The sequence below is a fragment of the Carettochelys insculpta genome, chromosome 1 (assembly GCF_033958435.1).
Source record: "Carettochelys insculpta isolate YL-2023 chromosome 1, ASM3395843v1, whole genome shotgun sequence".
Taxonomy (NCBI): Eukaryota; Metazoa; Chordata; order Testudines; family Carettochelyidae; genus Carettochelys; species Carettochelys insculpta.
In genome coordinates, this window is record NC_134137.1 from 292,218,448 (window position 1) to 292,239,845 (window position 21,398).

At 44.4% G+C, this 21,398-nt stretch overlaps 1 protein-coding gene across 2 annotated transcripts in view; it reads left to right on the plus strand.

Annotated features, from left to right (window-relative positions):
- NTN4 (netrin 4) overlaps positions 1-21,398 on the plus strand; it is a 110,748-nt gene that overhangs the window by 59,382 nt on the left and 29,968 nt on the right. For both annotated transcript variants that reach the window (XM_075011628.1, XM_075011637.1), the window contains exons 3-4: positions 2,462-2,740; positions 21,160-21,286. In XM_075011628.1, the coding sequence (XP_074867729.1) occupies positions 2,462-2,740; positions 21,160-21,286 (406 nt within the window). The remainder of the gene's footprint in view (positions 1-2,461; positions 2,741-21,159; positions 21,287-21,398) is intronic.

Here is a 21,398-nt window from a genome sequence, read left to right on the forward strand (position 1 = left end):
AATTATTTTTATCTAATGCTCTCCAGTTTAATCAATTTTTGCCTATTCAGTCCTACTGAAGTAGTATTTGCTTAACCTTAAAAGGCCCTCCACCCAGTTTTTCTTTCTTTCTTATCTCAGCCCTTTGGATTATCTTCTTGCTTTTATTACTGACCACACCTCATCTGTTTTACATGAGGAAGCACCCTGGGTCTGACATGAGCCAAATAGATGGAAATCACTGTTTTATTTGCCAAAAAATACACCCAGTATTGGGAGTGGGCATTAATAAGCAAATAGACAAAAACTTTTTTTTCATTCTTAGGGCCTAGTCAAGTACTGCTTACTTTTGAAATAAACCCATTGGCTTTAAAAATTGGGGGAAGGATAACTCAGTGGCTTTGAGCATGGGTCTTACAAATCCAGGGTTGTGAGTTCAATCCTTGAGGGAGCCATTTAGGGATCAGGGCAAATAGAGTTTAAAAAAAATCTGTGAAGGATGGTGATAGGGCCTGCTGAGAGGGTAGGGGATTGGACACAGTGACCTCTTGAGGTCCCTTCCGGTTCTGTGAGATAGGCATGTCTCCAGTATTGTTCATGGTAATGTATTATGCCAGTTTAGTAAGAGTGAAATGCTGGCCCTCCTGAAGTCAATAGAAATATTCTCAATGACTTCAGTGGGGTGAGGATTTCACCCTAAGGATTTGTCTACACCACAGTTGAACACCTGCAGCTGGCCCATGTTAGCTAACTTGAATTCATGGGGCTGTTTAATTGCAATGCAGACATTTGGTCTCAGGCTGGAGCCCAAGTTCTGGAACCGCCTCCCCTTTCTGGGGGTCCCAAAGCCTGAACTGCAGCCTGGGTCTGAATGTCTTCAGTTCAGTAAATAGACCCTTAACTTGAGCCCGAATCAGGTGGCGCAGGCCAGCTGTGCTTTTTAAATGCAGTGTAGACCTACTCGAAGGATTGGGCTCTGACTGTTTAAAAAGAAGAACAAGAATGCTTCACCTCTGGGTAAAACTGACTTTGCTGCCCTACTACCTTGCAGACAGGAGAAACCACGCCAGGAATCTCATTACACTCATCCCTTGTTAAATGAGTACTTACTTACAAGTTGTCGCTTAAACGAGGGACACATATACTACCCCTGTTCACTAGACAAGTGAACTCCCCCATCTAATACGAGCCTGACCCCACTCTCTCCGCAGACCCAACCTGCTGCAGCCTGACCCCCCCCACCAGCCCCACAGACCCAACCCGCCACAGCCTGACCCACACCAGCCCCACACACCCAACCCACCATAGTTTGATCCCCCCCACTGGCCCCACGGCCCCAACCTTCCACAGCCTGAACCCCCAGCCAGCCCCCAAGACCCAACCCGCTGCAGCCTGACCCCCTCGCTGGCCCCACGGCCCCAACCCACCACAGCCTGACTCCCCCACAGCCCCAACCCGCAGCAGCCTGAACTGCCCCCCCCACCCGCCCCATGGACCCAACCCACCACAGCCTTAACCCCCACACCCGCCCCATGGACCCAACCCACCACTGCCTTAACCCCCACACCCGCCCCATGGACCCAACCCACCACTGGCTTTTAACCCTTCCTCCCGCTCATGGCCCCAAACTGCACCCAGCCTTTAAACGCCCCCCCACCCAACTCAAGGTTCACTTACCTTTGAAAAGCAGCACCACATGCTGCCGCTCCTTCGCTGAGTTAGGAGCACTTGGAACAAATCAGAGACTTGTAGGTGCATTTAATGGGAATTTAGTGTCCCTCTTACGAGTTTGCACCTACGAGCAGAAAGCTGGGAACCGATTGTGCTCGTATAGCGATGGATGAATGTACAAGGTCCACCAACAGGGGAGCAGGGGAGGAGGCGGAGACAAGGGGATAGTTGCCACAGGGCCTGGTAATTCAAAAGGGCCCAGAACTCCTGACCGCCATTGCTGCTACTGTGGTAGCAGTGGCAGCTGCTGGACCCCTTGGCCCTTTAAATAGCTGCCAGAGCCCTGGTGGCACATTCTGGGAGGCACCAAGGGCTGGCTGGGGATGGGGATGCAACATGCTCTTGGCAGCACTGAAGGCTGTCTGCCTCCAGCCCGGACCCTTCTGCCTGAGGGCCTGCCGCTTCTGGGATTACGGAGTCAATCCCTGCCCCATCTTGCCCAGGGACTAGCAAATCTGTCAGTCCCACTGCTCATTATTTAACTCATTGCTTGCCTTCATGCAGCATGGGGGACAGGTGTTCCACAACATAACAGAGGGCCGTCCTTCCCCAGGGGTGATAAGCTCTAAAAACCTCATCACTTCTTAATGTCTTCTCAGTTCCAGATGTCACAGGCAGCCCTGTAAATCAAACCGGAGGCAAAAGGGTCAGAGAGTGCAGAGCTCGCAGACAGCACATTGCAACCCTTGAAAAAGGCTCCAGATCACATCCCCTGTTCTTCATTTCTGTGTCTCTGCTTTCCTTTGTTCAGGTTATATACCGAGCTCTGTCACCCCCTTACTCGGCTGAGGATCCATACAGCACTGAAGCTCAGGCACAGCTGAAGATCACCAATCTTCGAGTGCAGCTGCTTAAGCGACAGGCCTGTCCCTGCCAGGGCAATGACCTGAATGCAAAGCCTCAGCAGTTCCTACACTATGCAATCTATGATTTCATTGTTAAGGGGAGCTGCTTTTGTAATGGGCACGCTGATCACTGCGCACCAGTTGCTGGATTTAGACCTGTCAAGGCAGCAGGAGTCTTCCAAGTGGTATGTATGACCTGTATACGCGTTGCCCTAAAATAGACAAGAAATGCAGCAGTGCTATTTTCTGTTTGCTTGTTTTTACTTTATAATCATAGGTTCCAAGGCCAGAAGGGGCCACTGTGATCGTGTAGTTTGACCTCCTGGATAACACCAGCCAGAAGAATTCCCCAAAATAATTCCTAGAGCAGAGCTTTTAGAAAAACAACCAATCTTAATTTTTAAATTATCTGTGATGGAGAAGCCACCACAATTGGTGGTAAATTGTTCCATTAGTGATTAATTACCATCATGGACAAAACTGTACACCTTGTTTTCAGCCGGAATTTGTCTAGCTTCAACTTCCAATGTAATTTATAAGTATAACCCCCAAGGCAAATGACACTGCCTGAAATCAAAGCAAATTGACCCAAAGCAATGTTCTAATAGGGGATGGCTGAGTGGTTTAAGCATCAGGGGCCATAGTTGAAAACCATGCAAGGTCACTTCAGATCCGCATCCTTCCAAAGCAGCTAAGCCTGCAGTATGCCCTTCTACCTAAACCCTTAACTGGAAATAAAGAGGAAGTTAATACAATCCAACCAAATAAAACTTACCCGAAGCACAGGACAGAAGAGAGAGGGACTCCATGAAGTCTGCTGGGGATTTTGATTTGCTATTACATAGAAGGCACTCAGATACTGCAGTGATGGGTGGCAATAAAAACCCCAACACAAAGACAGAAGCTAGATGCTGGCTCTGTATAGACTTTAAAGTTCCCACAGCGCTTGTTGTAAAGAGTCACATTTGTCACTTTATTCTTCAGCAGGCTGCGCACCAGTTGGCTGCCAACCTCTGTTCTAAAGGTGGTTGCACATGTGTAGTTTGGGAGAGGCTCTGAGATCTTTTGCTATATTACCAACCAGTTTATATAGACTCAAGATTTTTAAACTGGCAGGTTAAAACATAAAAGCCTGTATCTGCCTTGCCTTTAGTAAAGTGGAACAAGGACATACTCAGAACAGGTGACACGTGAACCTGCAAGTCTAACTGGACACTTCAAATGTTAAGTGAAGGTTAAAGTAAATAAGATATTGGTCACCTGCATTCTAACTATCTTCTCACCCAATTTAATCTTAAACCAGTGACTTAGTTACTAGAGGGCTGATCCAAAGCCCAGGAAAGTCAAGGGGAATCTTTCCAGTGACTTTAGTGGACTTTCAATCGTGCCCTTACTGAGGATATCCTTTGCTGGCTTCCAACAGTACAACAACCTTCTCAGCAAGTACTGGCACAGGCATAAAAAGATTGGAGAAGGACAGGTTAGCCTGGTGCTGTATGTAAGGAAATCTATCATCTGGCCAGCTCCTTGGTGAAAGAATAGAACACTCTCATATGAGTTAAATTGTAGCTTCAAACATGAAGAAGATGGTGTTTCCCACACAACAGAGCTAATCGTGTGACATCTGAAGAATCGCTAATCTGAAAGCATGCCATGGTTTGGTAAAGTTTGTTTCAAACAACCATACCCTAGTTTTCATAGGTGTCTTCAGAGTGAAAGTCTTTGAAAGGATCTGTTTCCTTGGGATTATTTCTTAACTACACAGTTGTGTGGGATCATGCCCAAGAGCAAAGCTGAAAGTTTTTATGACAGAAGTGGCAGCCATACATACAGCAGTGCTTTGATTTACGTGAGGGTTCCATTCCCACACACCCTCAAGTAACTGGAATTTTGCCTAAGTTGCGGGGGCAGCTTTTTCCCCAGCGGACTGCACATTCTGCAGCTGGAGAAGCAGCAGGAGCACCCGGAGCTCCTTTTGAAAGGTAAATCCTGGGGCTGCACATGGGGGTGGTGAGGCAGAGCTGCGCATGGGGGGTGGGTTAAGCCAGAGCGGTGCATGGGCGGGGTGGTTGAATGCAGGGGGATGAGCTAGAGCTGTGTGCGGGGGTGGTGAGCTGGAGCCATGCTCAGGTGGGGAACCAGGCCACGGGGGGGTTGAACCAGGGGTGGTGGGATTGAGCTGGAGTCTCACATGAGAGGTGGTGAGCTGGAGCCAGAGCTGGGTACAGGGATAGGGAGGTGAGCCGGAGCCATGCGCGGGTGGTGAGCGGGGCCAGGGAGTGGTGAACCAGGGCCGGTGGGAGCAAGATTTTACGTTGCACATAACTTCACTTTAATGCACGTTAAGCTCAAGTAGAACTCACGCATTTCGAGGGTTTACTGTACTTTATATGTGACTATATTTGTAGAAATAATAGTGCGCAAGCAACCATGAACAATAAGGGAAAAACCAGAGGCCAAACGAGAAGCAGTGCCTCCACTCCAGTGAATGGGATTTTAAATAGAGAATTTAAATACACAAATGCCAGGATATTCAAATGACAAGTTCCTACAGCAAAGTTAAGTGAGGCAGATTGCGTGTATATGCTGCACGTTAGAGCCTAGTGTGCTAGTCCATTCCAGCCAGCACAGAAGCAGCCCCAAGGCTTGTGTCAGGCACTGTTTCAGCATCTAGCCAACCCTAGGAAGAGACTGACGAGTTAAAAAACAGTTTAGAACCACCCAGCTCTCTTCCAGTTCACTTGAGAATTGAGCCTCATGGACCAGATCCAAATCAGCTGAGTTCCAAGTACTTTAGTGGAGTTACGTTAGCTGAGGATCTGGCCTTATGTGTTTAATTTTAATATTTCAGAAGGGCTTTATATTGGAGACATTACCTTCTATGGGGGGAGGAGTGTAGGGAATGGGAGGTTTGTGGGGACAGAAGGGAGGAGAACTCAAAGAAATATCAAGAAAACAAATTCATGGAGAGGGAGCATTTCACTTAGAAATGTAGGTAGAAAGTTTAAGTAAGCTGTGAAAAGTTATTGTGCCAGATTAGAAGAGAAAATTCAGTCATTAAAGTTTGAACCAGAGGGATGTTATTCCTGCTTTCAGTGCATACCTTAACACAACTTTAGCCTCAGATTTGTCACTAACATCTGCATGGTAAAAGTAATTTTCAGAAGAGGAAATATGGAAGCTCTAGTTTACCAATAAATAATATTGCACAATTTGACACAAAAGCTACTTGTCATAGCCAGCACTCTCAAATGGGTTCCTGGAGTTAGAGATCGATAGCCATATTTCCAAAAAGTTTCCTCCTAAGATAAAACTTTCGTTGCTTGGATTCTAAGGTAAAGTTTTGTAGGAATGTGTCATGTAGAATCCATTCAAGCATCAACATGAGGGGAAATTATACTCTTGCTTTTAAATATACGACGTGGGCACGCATATAACTGCTTTAAATGGCAACATCTTAAAACTTCAGATGTCACATGAAGCTAGTACTCAATGGGGAACAGTCATTTGGCAAGTGTGAATTTTTGTTTCTTAGATAAAATTTTTGCATTATTTCTAAATTGCGCTGTTTGTGACTGCGCAGTAAACATATTCCAGTAAGTTTTTAGTTACATTTTGCATGACTTTATAGTATGCATAATATATGTACTATAGGCATGTGTCTGTACATATCTATAAATGTGCAACATACTACTTACAGTACTTAACATGTTTATGACATGCTATGCATCAGAGAGATTCACCCGTAACTGTGATTACTTTTAGGAAATTGTCAGTGGTTTCATCCCATTGCCAGCAAACCAATCCTATACAAAGTGTATTGATAAAAAAGGGAGAGAAACATTTCCAACATTTCAAAATCTAGGCTGTGTTTCAGCTCCCAGTTAATTATGGCTTTCAAAGCTGGACAGTGAAAGAGCAGGATGTGTTGCTGGCAGACTCAGTTCTGCAGGGCAAGGGAGTGAACTGAAGAATAACAAATGTGTGTGTTTAGTAGCTCAGGGTGATTCTGACAGGTCTCAGATAGATCTAGCAAAGCAAGCTGAAGTATTCCAGTCATGTCACACTCAGCAAGCTGGAAAAGGTGATACTACAGAGCTGAACATCAGATACGTGGGAAACTGGTGGATGAGTGCTAAGGAAGTTGGTGAAGACTAATATTTGTATTGGGGTGGGATTTGATATGGAGATGTAAGGACTATAATTCAGATTATTAATATTCCACTGTGGCTACACAGCTCCTCCCCAGCCCCTGAAAATCTGTTTTGTGGCCTTGTGTGTTGGGAGCCCAACTTTAAAAAAATCTCGTGTAGGAGTTGCGCTTTTTGGCAAGAAGCATGGCCAGAAGTTTGACTCAGGGCTGTGGAGGTGGGAGCAGACACTGTACAGAACCTGGGTCATGAACATGGACATGGACATGGTCATGCAGGGGTTATTTCACTCTTGGTGTGAGCAGATATAATTCCAGGGAATTTAGTGGGGTTCCAGTCCTTCCACTATGTCTGAATCTGAATCTGGACTCTGGGTCACTTTTCTACATCAGCCAGGCCAAGTGACTACCAAGACAGCTACTGTGGACATCCTATAAGCTGCTCTAAAAATACTTTCAAGTTTGTTTCTAGTATATAAAGCAGTAGTCAAGAATGATATAAGACAAGAGACTGTACTCCCAGGCATTAATTTTTTCTGTATGCAGAGATCTATATGTTCCCCACAGGCCACTCCATTAATTTTCACTGTTGTGGTAGCTATGAGCTTCAGTAATTACTTAATATGATTATGCATGCATTATTGGGCAGATATCTGCTTCTGCTTGCTCCTGTAGGGCAACCCCACAGGAAGCACTGTGCCTCTTAAAGATACCTTCATTTTGATCAGGAGATGGTAAACTTAGGTAAAAAGGTGATGGTGAAGGGCTTATGATAGATATACATAATAAATAAGAAATAATGTTGGATATGAAACTGCCAGGTTTGTGAGGGATTTAGAAACAGATTTATTTTATTGTCAGTACCAAGGACTGCTATGGCTTTGAGACATGTGGGTCATTATGATTATTTTGGTCATAGGACTGAGGCAATTGATTACTTAATTATTTACCTTTAATAAAACATTTGCTAAACTGCAGTGCACAGTTAGACATAATGTCAAATCTGTTTACATTATTATTGCATCTTGACTAATGATTATTTGTCTCAAGTAAGTGGCAGGGTTTTTTGGGTTTTTTTGGGTTTGTTTTTTGTGCTGATAATTCTTAGTTGTTCAAGTTGATCTACTGATTTTATGAATTACCTCAATGGTCTACACATTATTAAAGGAAAATTGTTCATATCCAGTGTGTACATTTGTTACTGCACCTGTGCTATTTTTACAAAGCTTCTGGAATTACATATAGCATAAATGCCCACTAGGGTTTTACCAAATAATCGTGGACGTTGGGGACAGCAGAGACTTGTTAGTTTATCTAGGTCAATTCTGGCCAATGGATGATTGCTTTTGACAGCACATTGAAGTGCTTGGCACAATCTAGTTTAAAATAATATAATAATATTTAGCTCTGTAGAGTGTTTTTCAACCACTGATTCAAAGCACTGCACAGAGGAAGTGAACTCAGCTCTGTATCTTGTAGCAGAAAGTTTCTCTGCCAGCTGGACCTGCTGTGAGAGCCAGGACCAGAAATTGGGCCTCAACGTGACAGATAATAAGCTGTGACCAGCATCCTTCATTGGTGCTTTGTGCTCTGCATTGGTTATCCTTCCACTCCTGTGTCCTGTTCAAGGTACAGGGGTTCTCATCTGCAAAGCCCTGGCTTTGTCTCCATGATCCAGCCCAGCAGCTGAGATTCCTGAGTGGCCTTAAGTGTTAGTCCAAGCTATCAGCTTCCACAGGCTGGGTTTTTGACATATAGTTGTCAAGCTGTCTGGAGTAGTTCACGACCAAGAATGCCAATATCAGGGCACTCTCCAAAACCAAGGCTGAAGCCCTAAGCTGGTGGTATGTGCTATAAGTAGATTTCACCAACCCTGTAGCAAATGTGAACTCCTGAAGCACTGTAAGTTTGGCCTGGGGAGCTCTGTTTTTGTATTTAGCTCTGGCCCTTGTGAGATTCCAAAAAGCAAAGAGGGAAATTTTGTATGTGTCCAGGTTTTATCCTCTTCTTCCAGCACTCAGGCTTTTGTGGGGTGGGAGGGAACTTTCGTGTGCAGGGCAGCTTAATGGGCATGATAGAGCTGTTTACCCCATCTTTGTATGATGACATTCAGCCATGGCCAGCTTGGTTTTGATAGTCATTGGTGGATGGAAACAGTGTCTCCTGCCCTGATTTGCAAGTTCAGAGCAGGCATTTTTACAGTTATAAAACAAAACTTATTGCCTTATAGCATGGGATACAAACATTGCAAATAAGATTAATGCATGCAGCAATTTATAAGCATTGTATGGAATTTAAACAGTAAATATGTCTTTATAAGTATATTGCCTGTCTTGAATAATGCTACTATACAAGTGAGCTAGTCTGGATTCAGGCTATGAATTTGCTAATGTTCAGCTGGAATCCATCTTCAACATGCATAACAAGAGCCGAAAATCAGTCCTTTTTGTGGAGTTGGTGATTTCCAAAGCAGGATTCCAGCCTAAATGCAGTTGTTGGAACCAGGTTTTGACCTGTATATTGCATAGCCAGGTCAGGTTACCGAGGAAATTTAAAACCATTGCAACCTTTCTAGACCCATCATCAGACTATGATACAGTCTGAATTAAAGGCTTGATACAAAAACTCACAAGGATTGCCCTCTGCTGCAAAACACTATTCCTGCTATGAATGATGCTATGCAATAGGTGGCTATGTATCCAGTTGGGAAACAAAATCAATTCTCCCCAGTTCTTCAACACTGGACTGCTGCAAGGCTCAGTACTTGCACTGACACTTTTTGGTATTTACACGGGTGAGATGCCTCCAACAAAGACACACAAGTTGGCATATGTGGATGATCTTGCCCTGGCAACACAGCCAGTCATGTTCCATGACATCAACTCCACTTGAACAGGGACCTGAATACTATGGAGACACGTTTCTGAAAACTGAGGCTCAAGCCAAATCCTCATGAGACAGCAAGCACTGCATTCCGGCTTGATAACAGGAATACTGAGCACACCCCGAAAGTGACCTTCTGTAGTAACACTGGTGGCAGAACCCCTCTCTGACCCATCTAAGAGTGAAGCTGGATTGCACATAACCTTCCAGGGCCAGCTGAAGAAGATAGCTAACAAGATGAAGACAAGGGTCAGCATGGTCCAGAAACCAGCAAGCACAAACCCTTATGTTACAGACATCAGTGATGGCCCTTGTGGACACCATAAACCTAGTGCTGTGCAGTGGTGTGGCCCAGAAGTAGCCATACTTGGTTTGTTGAGATCCAACTGAATACTGCAGTGTGGAGCATCATGGGATTCCACACATCGACCCCATCACCTTGGCTGCTAGTGCTGTGACACAACGCTTCCCACCCATTTGCCATGATTCCGCAACCCTTTGGGAATTCCAGAAGGTCATGGAAATTGAACATCTTCGCATCCACCAGGACCTTTAAAAAACATCACTCCCCACCACTTGCAGTTGCATAACCTATTTTGGACCCATGCATTTAACCTTCCCAAATGCACCTGCAACCTGGATGGAGCTTGGAAAGGCCAAATGGAGTTCACAAGAAGTCAAAAATAAATACTTTGTGAAAGAGCAAATGCAGAAGATCTCTGGGTTTGATCTCCCACAGAGCTCATGGGCAACTGTAAACTGCATCTGCACAACCCTTGATAATGCGAATATTTGCTGACCAAATAGAAAATTGAAAATGCTGCAGTGTGCAACAGTGGTCACCCAGAGCAGACCATGGAACATATAGTGACTTCTTGCCTTATTCACAGATATGAAGGTGGCATCACAGTGATACACTCTGCCACTCTAGACAAAATTCTCTGACTTAACAATGTGAATATAAAATGACAGCTGTTACTCTACATCTACATGAGCCATAATCCCAACCATGCACACCCTCCTCAGGCAGCATCGGCTCCGCTGGCTTGGCCACGTCCACAGGATGAATGATGGAAGGATTCCAAAAAACATCCTGTATGGTGAGCTAGCCTCTGGCAAAAGACCTCCCGGACGCCCCCAGTTGCGCTACAAAGATGTCTGCAAGAGAGACTCAGAGAGGTAGACATCGAGCTGGACAACTGGGAAGAACTACCAGACGACCGCAGCAGGTGGAGACGGGTTACACAAGGGCCTTCAGAAGGGCGAGATGAGGCTCAGACAGCTAGCAGAGGAGAAGCGAGCGCACAGAAAGCACACTGAGGACTTGCCAGACACCCACCACATCTGCAAGAGACGCAGCAAGGACTGTCACTCTCGTGTGGGTCTTCATAGTCACAGTAGACACTGTAAATGAAGTCCTCAATTGAAACTATAAAGGGCGCGATCCATAGTCTATGCAGACTGAAGGATGCCTACTACTACATGAGCCATAGGAAGAAGTGCTCAGTGGGTGACTACGGACAAAAGCTGGCATCTCAACAGTGTTCCCATTGTTCCTCCTCACACACAATTAGATACCCATTTTCCTGGGAGCCAGCATTATCCACTATGTTCACCCCATCCTGTAATTGCTGCCCATAATCGTCACGTTCCCTTGCATTGCAATGGGAGAACAAACAAGCAGGGTGTTCAGATTTGTTCTCTTATTGCTCAAAGAGGCAACACTCATAATGTGATACAGTATGTTTATATTTAGTCTTACTAAAAGACTTGAGAGATGGCCACAGGCAGGGGATCACAACAGAGTTTGGTTATAATCAAGGTGTTGACTTCATAGCTCTCCTTAATATGCTGAGGCACTATGTCGAGTCCCAAAAGACGTGTTTCATTTTCAAAGTTGAGCCAAGAAATTGACAGCATTTTTTGGCCTGTCAGTGAGCATAGCTTGGACACTGCCTGACCTGACAGCAAACGACATATAACATTCAACAAGAGCATCGAACTAGCACCCGCACAGCATATTCTGAGAGTGAGACACTAAGGACAGTCACTCATCTGGTGTGAGCTGGCTTATTTCCACTGAACCCACTGAACAAGTGGCTGCTCCTCTGCAAAAGGCTTTTTATTTCCTAGCAAGAAATAGGCTGTGGAAATCAGAGAAATCTCAGTACTAAGTTTAGCTGCTCAGGGCCAGGTCTGCCAAGGTGTATAGGCTCCTAACTTCTACTGCTTTCAATGGACGTTAGTACCTAAATACCTGCAAAGATCTAATCCGTGGAGCTTAGATATCAACCGTGTAGGTGACTTGCTAAACACTGAAAACAGGTACAAAACCAATACTGGGTCTCAAATCAGGTGCCATGGTGATGGCTAATTCGAGGACAGGGAATAACTTCAGTAAGGGAGCAGCCTGCAAAACTGAGTGGCATGCTAATTAGTGTAAAATGTACAAAAATAAAAGCTATGGTGGAGAATGGCCATGTGTTAAAATCTTTGCATCGGCACTTGCGTCTTGCATGCGTCATGCAAAAAAAATAAATGAAAATGCACATTTAAGAGTTAAAGAAAAGAAGCAGTTGTCAAAGTCATTTTTGCTCCCATCCATTATCTGTATTGTCTGTTTAGATGGGAAGATCTTTGAGACTACGGTTTTCTGTTCATTTTAGGCACTGTGCTGCTGGGGCTCTGGTCTTGGCTGCACACTCAGGAACTGCTGTAGGCACATCTACGCTGCAGAAAAAGGACCCATGGCAGTGAGTCCCAACTGATGCAGGCTCACACTGCAGGGCTCCCGCTTTGGGCTAGAAATAGCAGTCTAGACATTCCCAAGACCCACAAACTCACATCAGTTGATCCTGCTTCTGAGACTTGTTGCCAATGGTCTTTTTTTGCAGTGTAGCTACACCCAGAAATACAAATTAATGAATAACAAGTGACCTGACACATACATTACTTGTAGACAGCACTTTCTTCTCGCTCACTCAGTGAATTCTGGACTGTAATAAATCACACTGAAAGTATTTTATAAAGATTTACCAAAACACAAGCATATTTGCAATCTGAAAAGAAGCATGGGGTGGTATTAATTCAGCAACAAAAGGCAATGGAAGGGAACATGCCCTAGCAACTGTCTTTGTGCATAGAAATCAGTCGCTCATTTATCTTACACAAGTCAACTTTTGTAACACTGTTTGCATTGTATGGCATGACAAGTGACATTGCAGCAGAGCTGTCACGCTAAGAAGGGAAATAGAGTGAAAGGCCAGGACAGAAAGAAAATTAATGGGAAAAGGAATTTCTGGTTAAATGAACCAATAGCTGTGTGAGTGCTTGAAGCAGTGAAAGGAATCAAGAATTGTGTTTGTGTATTTAGCAGTGCTCCATCTTGATCCCAGATGGAAAAGGCTTATAACTGCAAATGTAAGTTAAAGGAAATGAAAAAAACATGCTTCTTTTGTCAGCAAGGAATATGGGCCAAGCGCTGCATTCAGGAGAACATGGGGCTTCCACGGAAATCACTGGGAGCCTGTGTGTGCCTTCAGCATCAGAATCTGTCTGTATCAGATTATCAGCTATTTGTTATTAACTTTACCTCTCTAACCACCTTTATACTCTGCTCCTAATTCCACAGCTGCTTTCCCATTGATTGTTGTATTATTGGTGACGGTAGGCTCTATCTGCCACATTGTATGTCATGTTGGTAGCATGCAGAATGAGCGGTAGGAGTTCTTCTTCCTCTAGCCATTTTCCTTTCACTCTGCTTCCCCTTCATTTGTTCTTTCTCCGCATTCATTGGCAGGTTTTAAAGTACCTCTTTATGATACAAATGCGTGTCCATGTTGTGTGTGTCTAGAACAAGCTGATTTGCAGGTGCTTAGTTCTCCAGCTGTTGCCACTGAATGAGAATCAGGAAGCACATCTGGAACAAGGTGTATGGTTTTGTATACTGAACTGAAAGTTGACACAGGCATGGGAAGGTGTTTGTAACTCCAGTGCTATCAGACAGGGAAGAGGGATGAGGCAGGAGGCCTCTGTTTATCTATAGAACCATAAAGCACAAGCTTCTCTCCACTGCCATCTATGCTCTGAGGGAGGATCTCAAAGGCTGATAAAGATCCTTAGGGTCTGGATCTTTCAGCTGAAATCCCTAATGGTGGTGCTAACTAGTGCCTGTTGTGTTGGTAGTTTTGGTTAAGCAGCCCTCTGTCCATGTTAATGTAGAGAGGGTCCAGCAAGCTCATTACACTCAAGCCCCCAAACAGCTATCTAGAGGTAACGGCTTCCACTCTCCACTGTCATGTGCTGGATGGTCTTGTTTTGGAACAGGGATAATGTGAGGGTTGTGGGAGAGTCTTACAAAGATGCTGATTCAACTCAGCAAGATAAGCCTTGAAAAAGGGGACTGCTTGGCAATATGCTCCTGATGCCTGAAGGAGGTCCCGAAAAGGGCTTACCGAGAGGAAATAATGCATTTACAATATGGGACAAACTCAGAACCCAGGGGCACAAATTGAGACTTAGAAGTGGGGAGATGTCCCCTGAATATCAGCAAAGATTTGGTGTGAGGTCTAGTTCACCTTGCCACATAGCAGGAGCTGATATAGTCCAATGGAAGTGGCACAGGTGAGCCAGGGCAGTGTGTGGTCCTGCCTTACCTGTGATCAAAGCTAACAAGTGAGCTCTGCAGAGCCTGAGACATCCTGTTTAGTTCTGTAACACAGACACAGCAGCAGTGTGGCTGGAACAGCAATTCCATTCCTCATTCTTCCTTCTTCCTTTCTGCCTTTTCCCCATCCTGCTTGATGGCTCCCTTGTACCCTGCCTCACCCCAGCACTCAGGAACATGTTCCCTCTCTTTGTCTTTGCAGTCTTGCAGCTGTTCTGTTTACAAGCCAGTATCACTCCTGGCTGGCTGCAAGCAGCTGGCCAAGATTGTAACCTCTGACTTCCTCCTCCTATGGAGCTGCTGGAGTGTTTTGCTGCTGCTGCTATATAAGCCAATGCTGTCACTACACAGGCCCATGCATCAGTTGTGCCTGTGTGGCTAGTTAAACTCCAGTAAACACACGTACAAACTCCAGTAAGCACACGTACGGTGCTGTGATGCCACTGAATGAATCAAGCAGCAGCAGGAGTCTTGCAAGAGAAGAGAGAGCCTCCATCTCTGGTTAATCAGAGAAAGTGCTGTCAATGCATATCAACCCTCTTCAGCAATTAAGCCTTCCCTCTGTTATTGAAGTTCTAGGTCTGTCAAAAGCTACTAATCCTACATAGCACGGTACTCCCACTACATGCATCAACCCACCCCCAGCCTTTTTGTTTGCAATTGTTTGGCGTTATAGTTTATCACACAAGGGATCCATGCCTTAAAAAGTCACAGAGGAGTCATGCATCTACTCTGCCACTTTGGAGTTGTGCCAATTAAACTACCTCAGGAGCTGGCTTTTATGGGGTGCTCATCACCCTAGCACCTGAAAGATCACAGAACATCATCACAGCAGTAGAAATGCCCTCACACTTTCCCCTGCCCTTGATAGTTTAGCCCTAAAAATAGTAGGTTGAATATTCATTGAGAACCATTGTCAGCACGAGTGCAAATAACATAGTTAGTTAAGTCATTCAGAGAGCTCTTCTCAACAGTGACTGTTCATCACTATGACCCCAACTGTGTCTCTCTGTGTCTTATACCTATCTTTGTTTTATGGCTACTCACACGTTTCTCCAGAGGTCAAGTATAAATTAAGGAAGTCAGTTCAAAATTATTCAGTGGCTGACATTCTTGCAAGATATACCATATTAATGGGCAAGACCTGAGACACACAACCCGCACTATTTATCTCTGCCCCTTCTTCCCGCATGTCCTGGCAGTACAGTGGAAAACGTTATAAGGTAGTAACACATACAAATCATTGCAGAAATGGGGGGCTACGCTTTAGGACCGTGTGACCTTTCATGTCCATGTTAAAATATGTTTCTGTTTTTATGTGTGTCATCACATTTATATATATATGAAGTTTTTACATTGTACAGACTTATTTTCGTACACATATGCAAAAGAGGCTTGTTTGTTTTTTCCATGTGAACATGACTAAAATTTCAGTCGGTTTGGATTCAATTAGATGGGTTGGGGGGTCCTTGCTAATTTCAGGGACAAAATGGGGGCCTGACGTAAAAAAAAGTTTGCTCACCTCTGCCCTACAGCAGCGCAGCTGCTGCTCAAGGAGGATGGTAACAGAGGCAGCCATGTTAGTCTGTATTCTAACAAAACAAACCAGCAATCCTGTAGTACTTTAAAGGCTTACAAAATGGTTTATTAGGTGATGAGCTGTCATGGGACAGTGGGTCTGTCCCTCAAAAGCTCATCACCTAATAAACCATTTTGTTAGTCATTACAGTGCCATAGGACTGCTGGTTTGTTTTGTGAAGGAGGAAGTGTGGAGCCAAGGCTGCACTCAGTCCCCACCCACTCCCTGATTGCTAGACCCAGGGAGGTGTGTGCTCAGACTACCCTGCTAAGAGGTAAGGGTGGGGAGGAGGTTTACACCTTACTGGCCTGTGCAGATATGCAGTTCAAGTCACGACCTAACACTAAATAAGTCATCCTCATGCAGCATGTGTTTGTAAAGCTCTGTAATGCTAGCTCAACAGTGCTCCAGCCAAACTGTGGCATCGTGGCTGCAAAAACCCTACAGATTCATCATGCAACGAACCTAATCCTAATTCAGACAACACTGTTCCTTTTACCATGGCCACAGAACAGTGTCCCTAATAACCGTGTCAGTCACATGGGAAGTGCCTCTAAACATGCGGAAGGATTTCTTTGACACAAAGATGGTCTAAGAAGTTAGCTACGTAAGTGCCAAACAGCTGAAGTCTTACACAATACCCAGCAATATAAATATCATTGAAGTGTTTCATACCACTGTGGGGCTGGACAGCTTTGAGATGAGTATTTATGTAAAACCTGTTTGCCCATTCCATCTGGGTGTGTGCGTGTTTGTACCAAGGAGGGGTTGTTTACATCATGTTCAAGGCCTCTTGCTGTTTACTTTTTTTCAGGAGTACATGTTTACAGGAGACCCATGTGTACTTACATTTTTTCTGCAGAATCTTTTTTTAATTGAGAGGCCCCATGGCCAACAGTGCACTGAGAACTACAGTTATTAAAGCACAAACAAGAGAATTTAAGGCACCATTTTACAGCAGTAATTAAAAACCTGTCCAGATATTAAGCTCGATTCAGCAGCAAACTTTGGTTGCTTTCAGTTGCTCCTGCAGTCTAAAGCAGCCATAAATCTGGCATAACTAGCTGGTCAAACTGGCTTTGCAGCTGCTGTGCAATGTTGAAGCCGCACAAATCAACCAGAGAGGACCAGCGAGTCCAGCTCATTATTTTAATAGGAAGTAATCTAAGCAAGCTTGTTTGATTTATTAGCTCCTGTTCTATATAATTTTAAGTGTAGCTGGAGAAGGGAACAAGTCAAGTAATTAGGTGCTGTTCAGCTCTCATTATGAGCAAAAATGAAACACTGAAAGAGCTTTTGGTCTTGGATAGCAGTCAGATATCTAAGGAAAGACTTTGAATAGTGTTTGGCATTTATCTTTGTACTACTGCCCTTGGTTAATTTTTCATTTAAAAATAAAACACCTCTGTTTGGTCAACTCAATTTTGATGGCAGAAGGCCTGTACCAATTTCGTCATGTGGAAGTTAAAAGATAGTTGCAAGCACTTTGGAGGATAGGACTAGAATTCAAAACAAACTGAACCGTCTGGAGCAGGGGTGAGCAAACTTTTTCCATCGGGTCCCACTTTTTGTCTCTGCAATTAGCAGGGGCCTCCCAATCTGTCTAATGTCATCCAAACCGATGGCAATCTCGTTTATGTTTATATGAAAAAAACCCTTTTCAGCATGTATAAGAGAATAAGTCTATAGAATGTGAAAACTTCATAAGCGGTATATAAATGTGAACACACAGACATAAAAACAGTAACATAGTTCAGCATTTTAAGGTGATGGATGAGCCTGAGACTCGGCAGCCGATTATGCTGCGCCCCCCCGACTTATGAAATTTCATGCCTCCCCAGGAGGCTGGCACCCCATTTTGAGCTCTTCTGATTTGAAGAACTGGTCTGAAATCAACAAGGTGAAATTCAATAAAAACAGCTGCAAAGTACCACACATAGGAAGGAAAAATCAAGTGCACAATTAATTACACGATTGAAAATAAATTAGCTAGGTGGTAGTCTTGCTCAAAAGGATCTGAGGGTTATAGCAGATCACAACTTTAATATGAGTCAACAATGTGATGCAGTTACACAAAAGGCCAATACCGGAGTGTAGTAAGAGGAATATTGTGTGGAAAACAAAGGAGTCGTCTTGTACTAGGCACTGGTGAGGCCGCAGCTGGAGAACTGCGTTCAAATCCTCATGCCACACTTCAGGAAAGACGCGGACAAATTGAAGAGAGTCCAGGGACAGCACCAAAAATGATAAAAAGTTTAGAAAACCTGACCTATGAAAAAAGATTTTAGAAACTGGGCATCTTTAGTCTTGGGAAAAGAAGATTGAAGGGGAAACCTGAAAATATTCTTCAAATCTTTAAAGGCTGTTATAAAGAGCTAGTGATCCTTAGTTTCCAAAGTCCACTGAAGGTAAGAGAAGAAGTGCTAGATTTAATTAGCATCAAGGGAGAGTTAGGTTAGATATTAGGAAGGCTTTCTGAGATCATTAGTATAAAGATAACTAAACTCTGGCCTAGGCTTCTCCCATATTGGAGGTTTTTAAGAAAAATTTGTACAAACATGGTCAGGGCTGGTCTAATTTTATTTGGTCCTACCTCAGCACCTGGGCTGGACTTGATGGTCTCTCAAGGTCCCTTCTGGCCCTCTGTTTCTATTCTTCTAAATGCTCCAAACAGTCAGCATTGATTACAATAGCAAAGTCTTCATTAAAGATTTTTGATCACATGGGATAATTGAGGAGGTTGCTTCCCATATTAGGAGGTGTGCCTGGTAGACCTGCAATCTCTTGCAGGTCATCTTTGATTCATGCCCTGGTTACAACTGAGCACCAGGCCACATTTTCAGTTTGCAGGTACTTACAGAGCTCAAGGCTCACCTAAGATGTATCTGGCTGCAATAATCCTCAAGGGGCCATACTGAGAATAGCCATAGTACAGTCATACACTGGCCCCACCCACTTTTCCTGGGTCATACGAGGGGCTGGAAGAGTGCTGGCTTGACATCCCCTGACAGTTCCCCTTGCACTAAGCTTTCCAGATGCTATGCACCACTGCCCATCTTTAAAAAAAGAAAGAAGGACAATCCAGGGAACTATAGACCCATCAGCCTTACCTCAATCCCTGGGAAAATAATGGAAGGAATCCTCAAGGAATCCATTCTGAAGCACTTGGAAGAGGGGAAAGTGATCAAAAGTAGCCAACATGGATTCACCAGGGGCAAGTCCTGCCTCACCAATCTGATTAGCTTCTTTGACAAGGTAACAAGTTCTGTGGACATGAGGAAGTCAGTGGATGTGAAACACCTTGACTTCAGCAAGGCTTATGATATGGTCTTCCACAACATTCTTGTCCATAAGTTAACGAAATATGGATTGGATCCTTGGACTATAAGATGGATAGAAAGCTGGCTTGATGGTCGGGCCCAATGGGTAGTGGTCAATGTCTCAATATCTGGATGGCGGTCTGTTTCAAGCGGAGTGCCGCAAGGCTCGGTTCTGGGGCCGGTGTTATTCAACATCTTTATTAATGACCTGGATGAGGGACTGGGTTGCACCCTTCAGCAAGTTTGCAGATGACACAAAACTAGGGGGAGAGGTAGATATGTTGGAGGGTAGAGAGAGAATCCAGAGGGACCTGGATAAATTGGAGGACTGGGCCAAAAGAAATCTGATGTGGTTCAATAAGGAGAAGAGCAGAGTCCTGCACCTGGGGCAGAAGAATCCCAAACATTGTTGCAGGCTGGGGACCGACTGGCTCAGCAGCAGTACGATGGAAAGGGACCTAGGGGTTATGGTGGATGAAAGGCTGGATATGAGTAAATAGTGTGCCCTTGTAGCCAAGAAGGCTAACGGCATACTGGGGTGTATTAGGAGGAGCATTTCGAGCAGATCTAGAGAAGTAGTTATTCCTCTTTATTCAGCACTGGTGAGGCCACATCTGGAATATTGTGCCCAATTTTTGGCCCCCCAGTATAAAAAGGATGTGGATTTGTTTGAGCAGGTTCAGCAAAGGGCAACAAAAATGATTAAGGGTCTGGAGCACAAGACCCATGAGGATAGGCTGAGGGATTTGGGCTTTTTTAGTTTACAGAAGAGAAGACTTAGAGGTGATTTAATATCAGCCTTCAACTTCCTGAAGGGGAGCTCTAAAAAGGAGGGTGAGAAACTGTTCTCAGTGGTGTCAGATGGCAGAACAAGGAGTAATGGTCAGAAGTTGAAGAGGGAGAGGTGTAGGTTAGATATTAGGAAAAACTTCTTCACCAGGCAGGTGGTGAATCATTGGAATGTGTTGCCTGGAGAGGTGGTGGATTCTCCATCCCTTGAGGTTTTCAAGTCCCGGCTGGACAAGGTCCTGGCTGGGATGACTTAGTAGGGGTTGATCCTGTTTGAAGCAGGAGGCTGGACTATATGACCTCCTGAGGTCCCTTCCAGCCCTCTGATTCTGTGATTCTGAGAAAGCAGCCTGAAGGACTGGTTCAAAGCGTGTACTGAGACTTATTGCTTTCATAGAAAGGCACATGATATAAAACTATGGCAAACAAGAGGGTATGCTACTGAAACTGCACTCTATTATGCAATCTATCTGTTTTGGGATTTTATACTGCTGCCCATCACCATGGTAGCTGTGCACCTTCCACATTGAATAATAGCAACACATCCTTAGTGGATTTCATAGTGTCTGGAGTTCTTCTCCCTTTGCTGGATGAAAACTCTGCCTCTGTACGTGTGTGTGTGTGTGTGAGAGAGAGAGAGAGAGAACGTGTGTGTGTGTGTGTGTGTGAGAGAGAGAGAGAGAACGTGTGTGTGTGTGAGAGAGAGAGAGAGAGATTGGTTAGTCAGTTGAGTGCTTGATAATCTTTTCAGTTTTTTTAATTTATTTTTATTTCTTTTTACTTATTTTGGAGGGCTAGATGGCTGGGGTGTCTGTGTTGTTAGTGCCATTCTTACTGTGGGGGAAATACTATTTTTTCAAAGGAAGGTTTTGGAGTCTTTTCAAAAGACAGATTTTGGTTTTACCTAATCTTCTCTGGAAGGTCCTCAGCTAATAATTCTTGGGGAAGCACAAGAAGAGTTTGGGATGTTGTATATTTGTACATATGGCTGAAAGCGTAAGTGCAGACTATTTACCTATTTAACCACAGTAGTGAAGCAGGCACTATGCAGGCACTTTTTCTGTTATATGTTATTTAATATTACAGTGGTGCCCAGACGCAAGGGCATGGCTCCACTGCACTGAGTGCTTTACAAACACAAAAAAAGACACAGTCCCTGCTCCCAGAGCCCTTGCAGTCTATGCCCTGAATGATCCTTGTTCTGTTTTCCTTCCTAGGTCCATGGAAGGTGCATGTGTAAACATAATACAGCAGGCCTTCACTGTCAGCACTGCGCTCCACTCTACAATGACCAGCCCTGGCAGGCTGCAAATGGCAAAACTGGAGACCCAAAAGAATGCCGATGTAAGTAACCGGTTCATGACCATGCCTCGAGACTATCAGCATAAGTGAAATTCCCTACCACATACTTTTCTCTGATATTTCAAAAAGGTGGCCAATAGCCAGACAACAAACA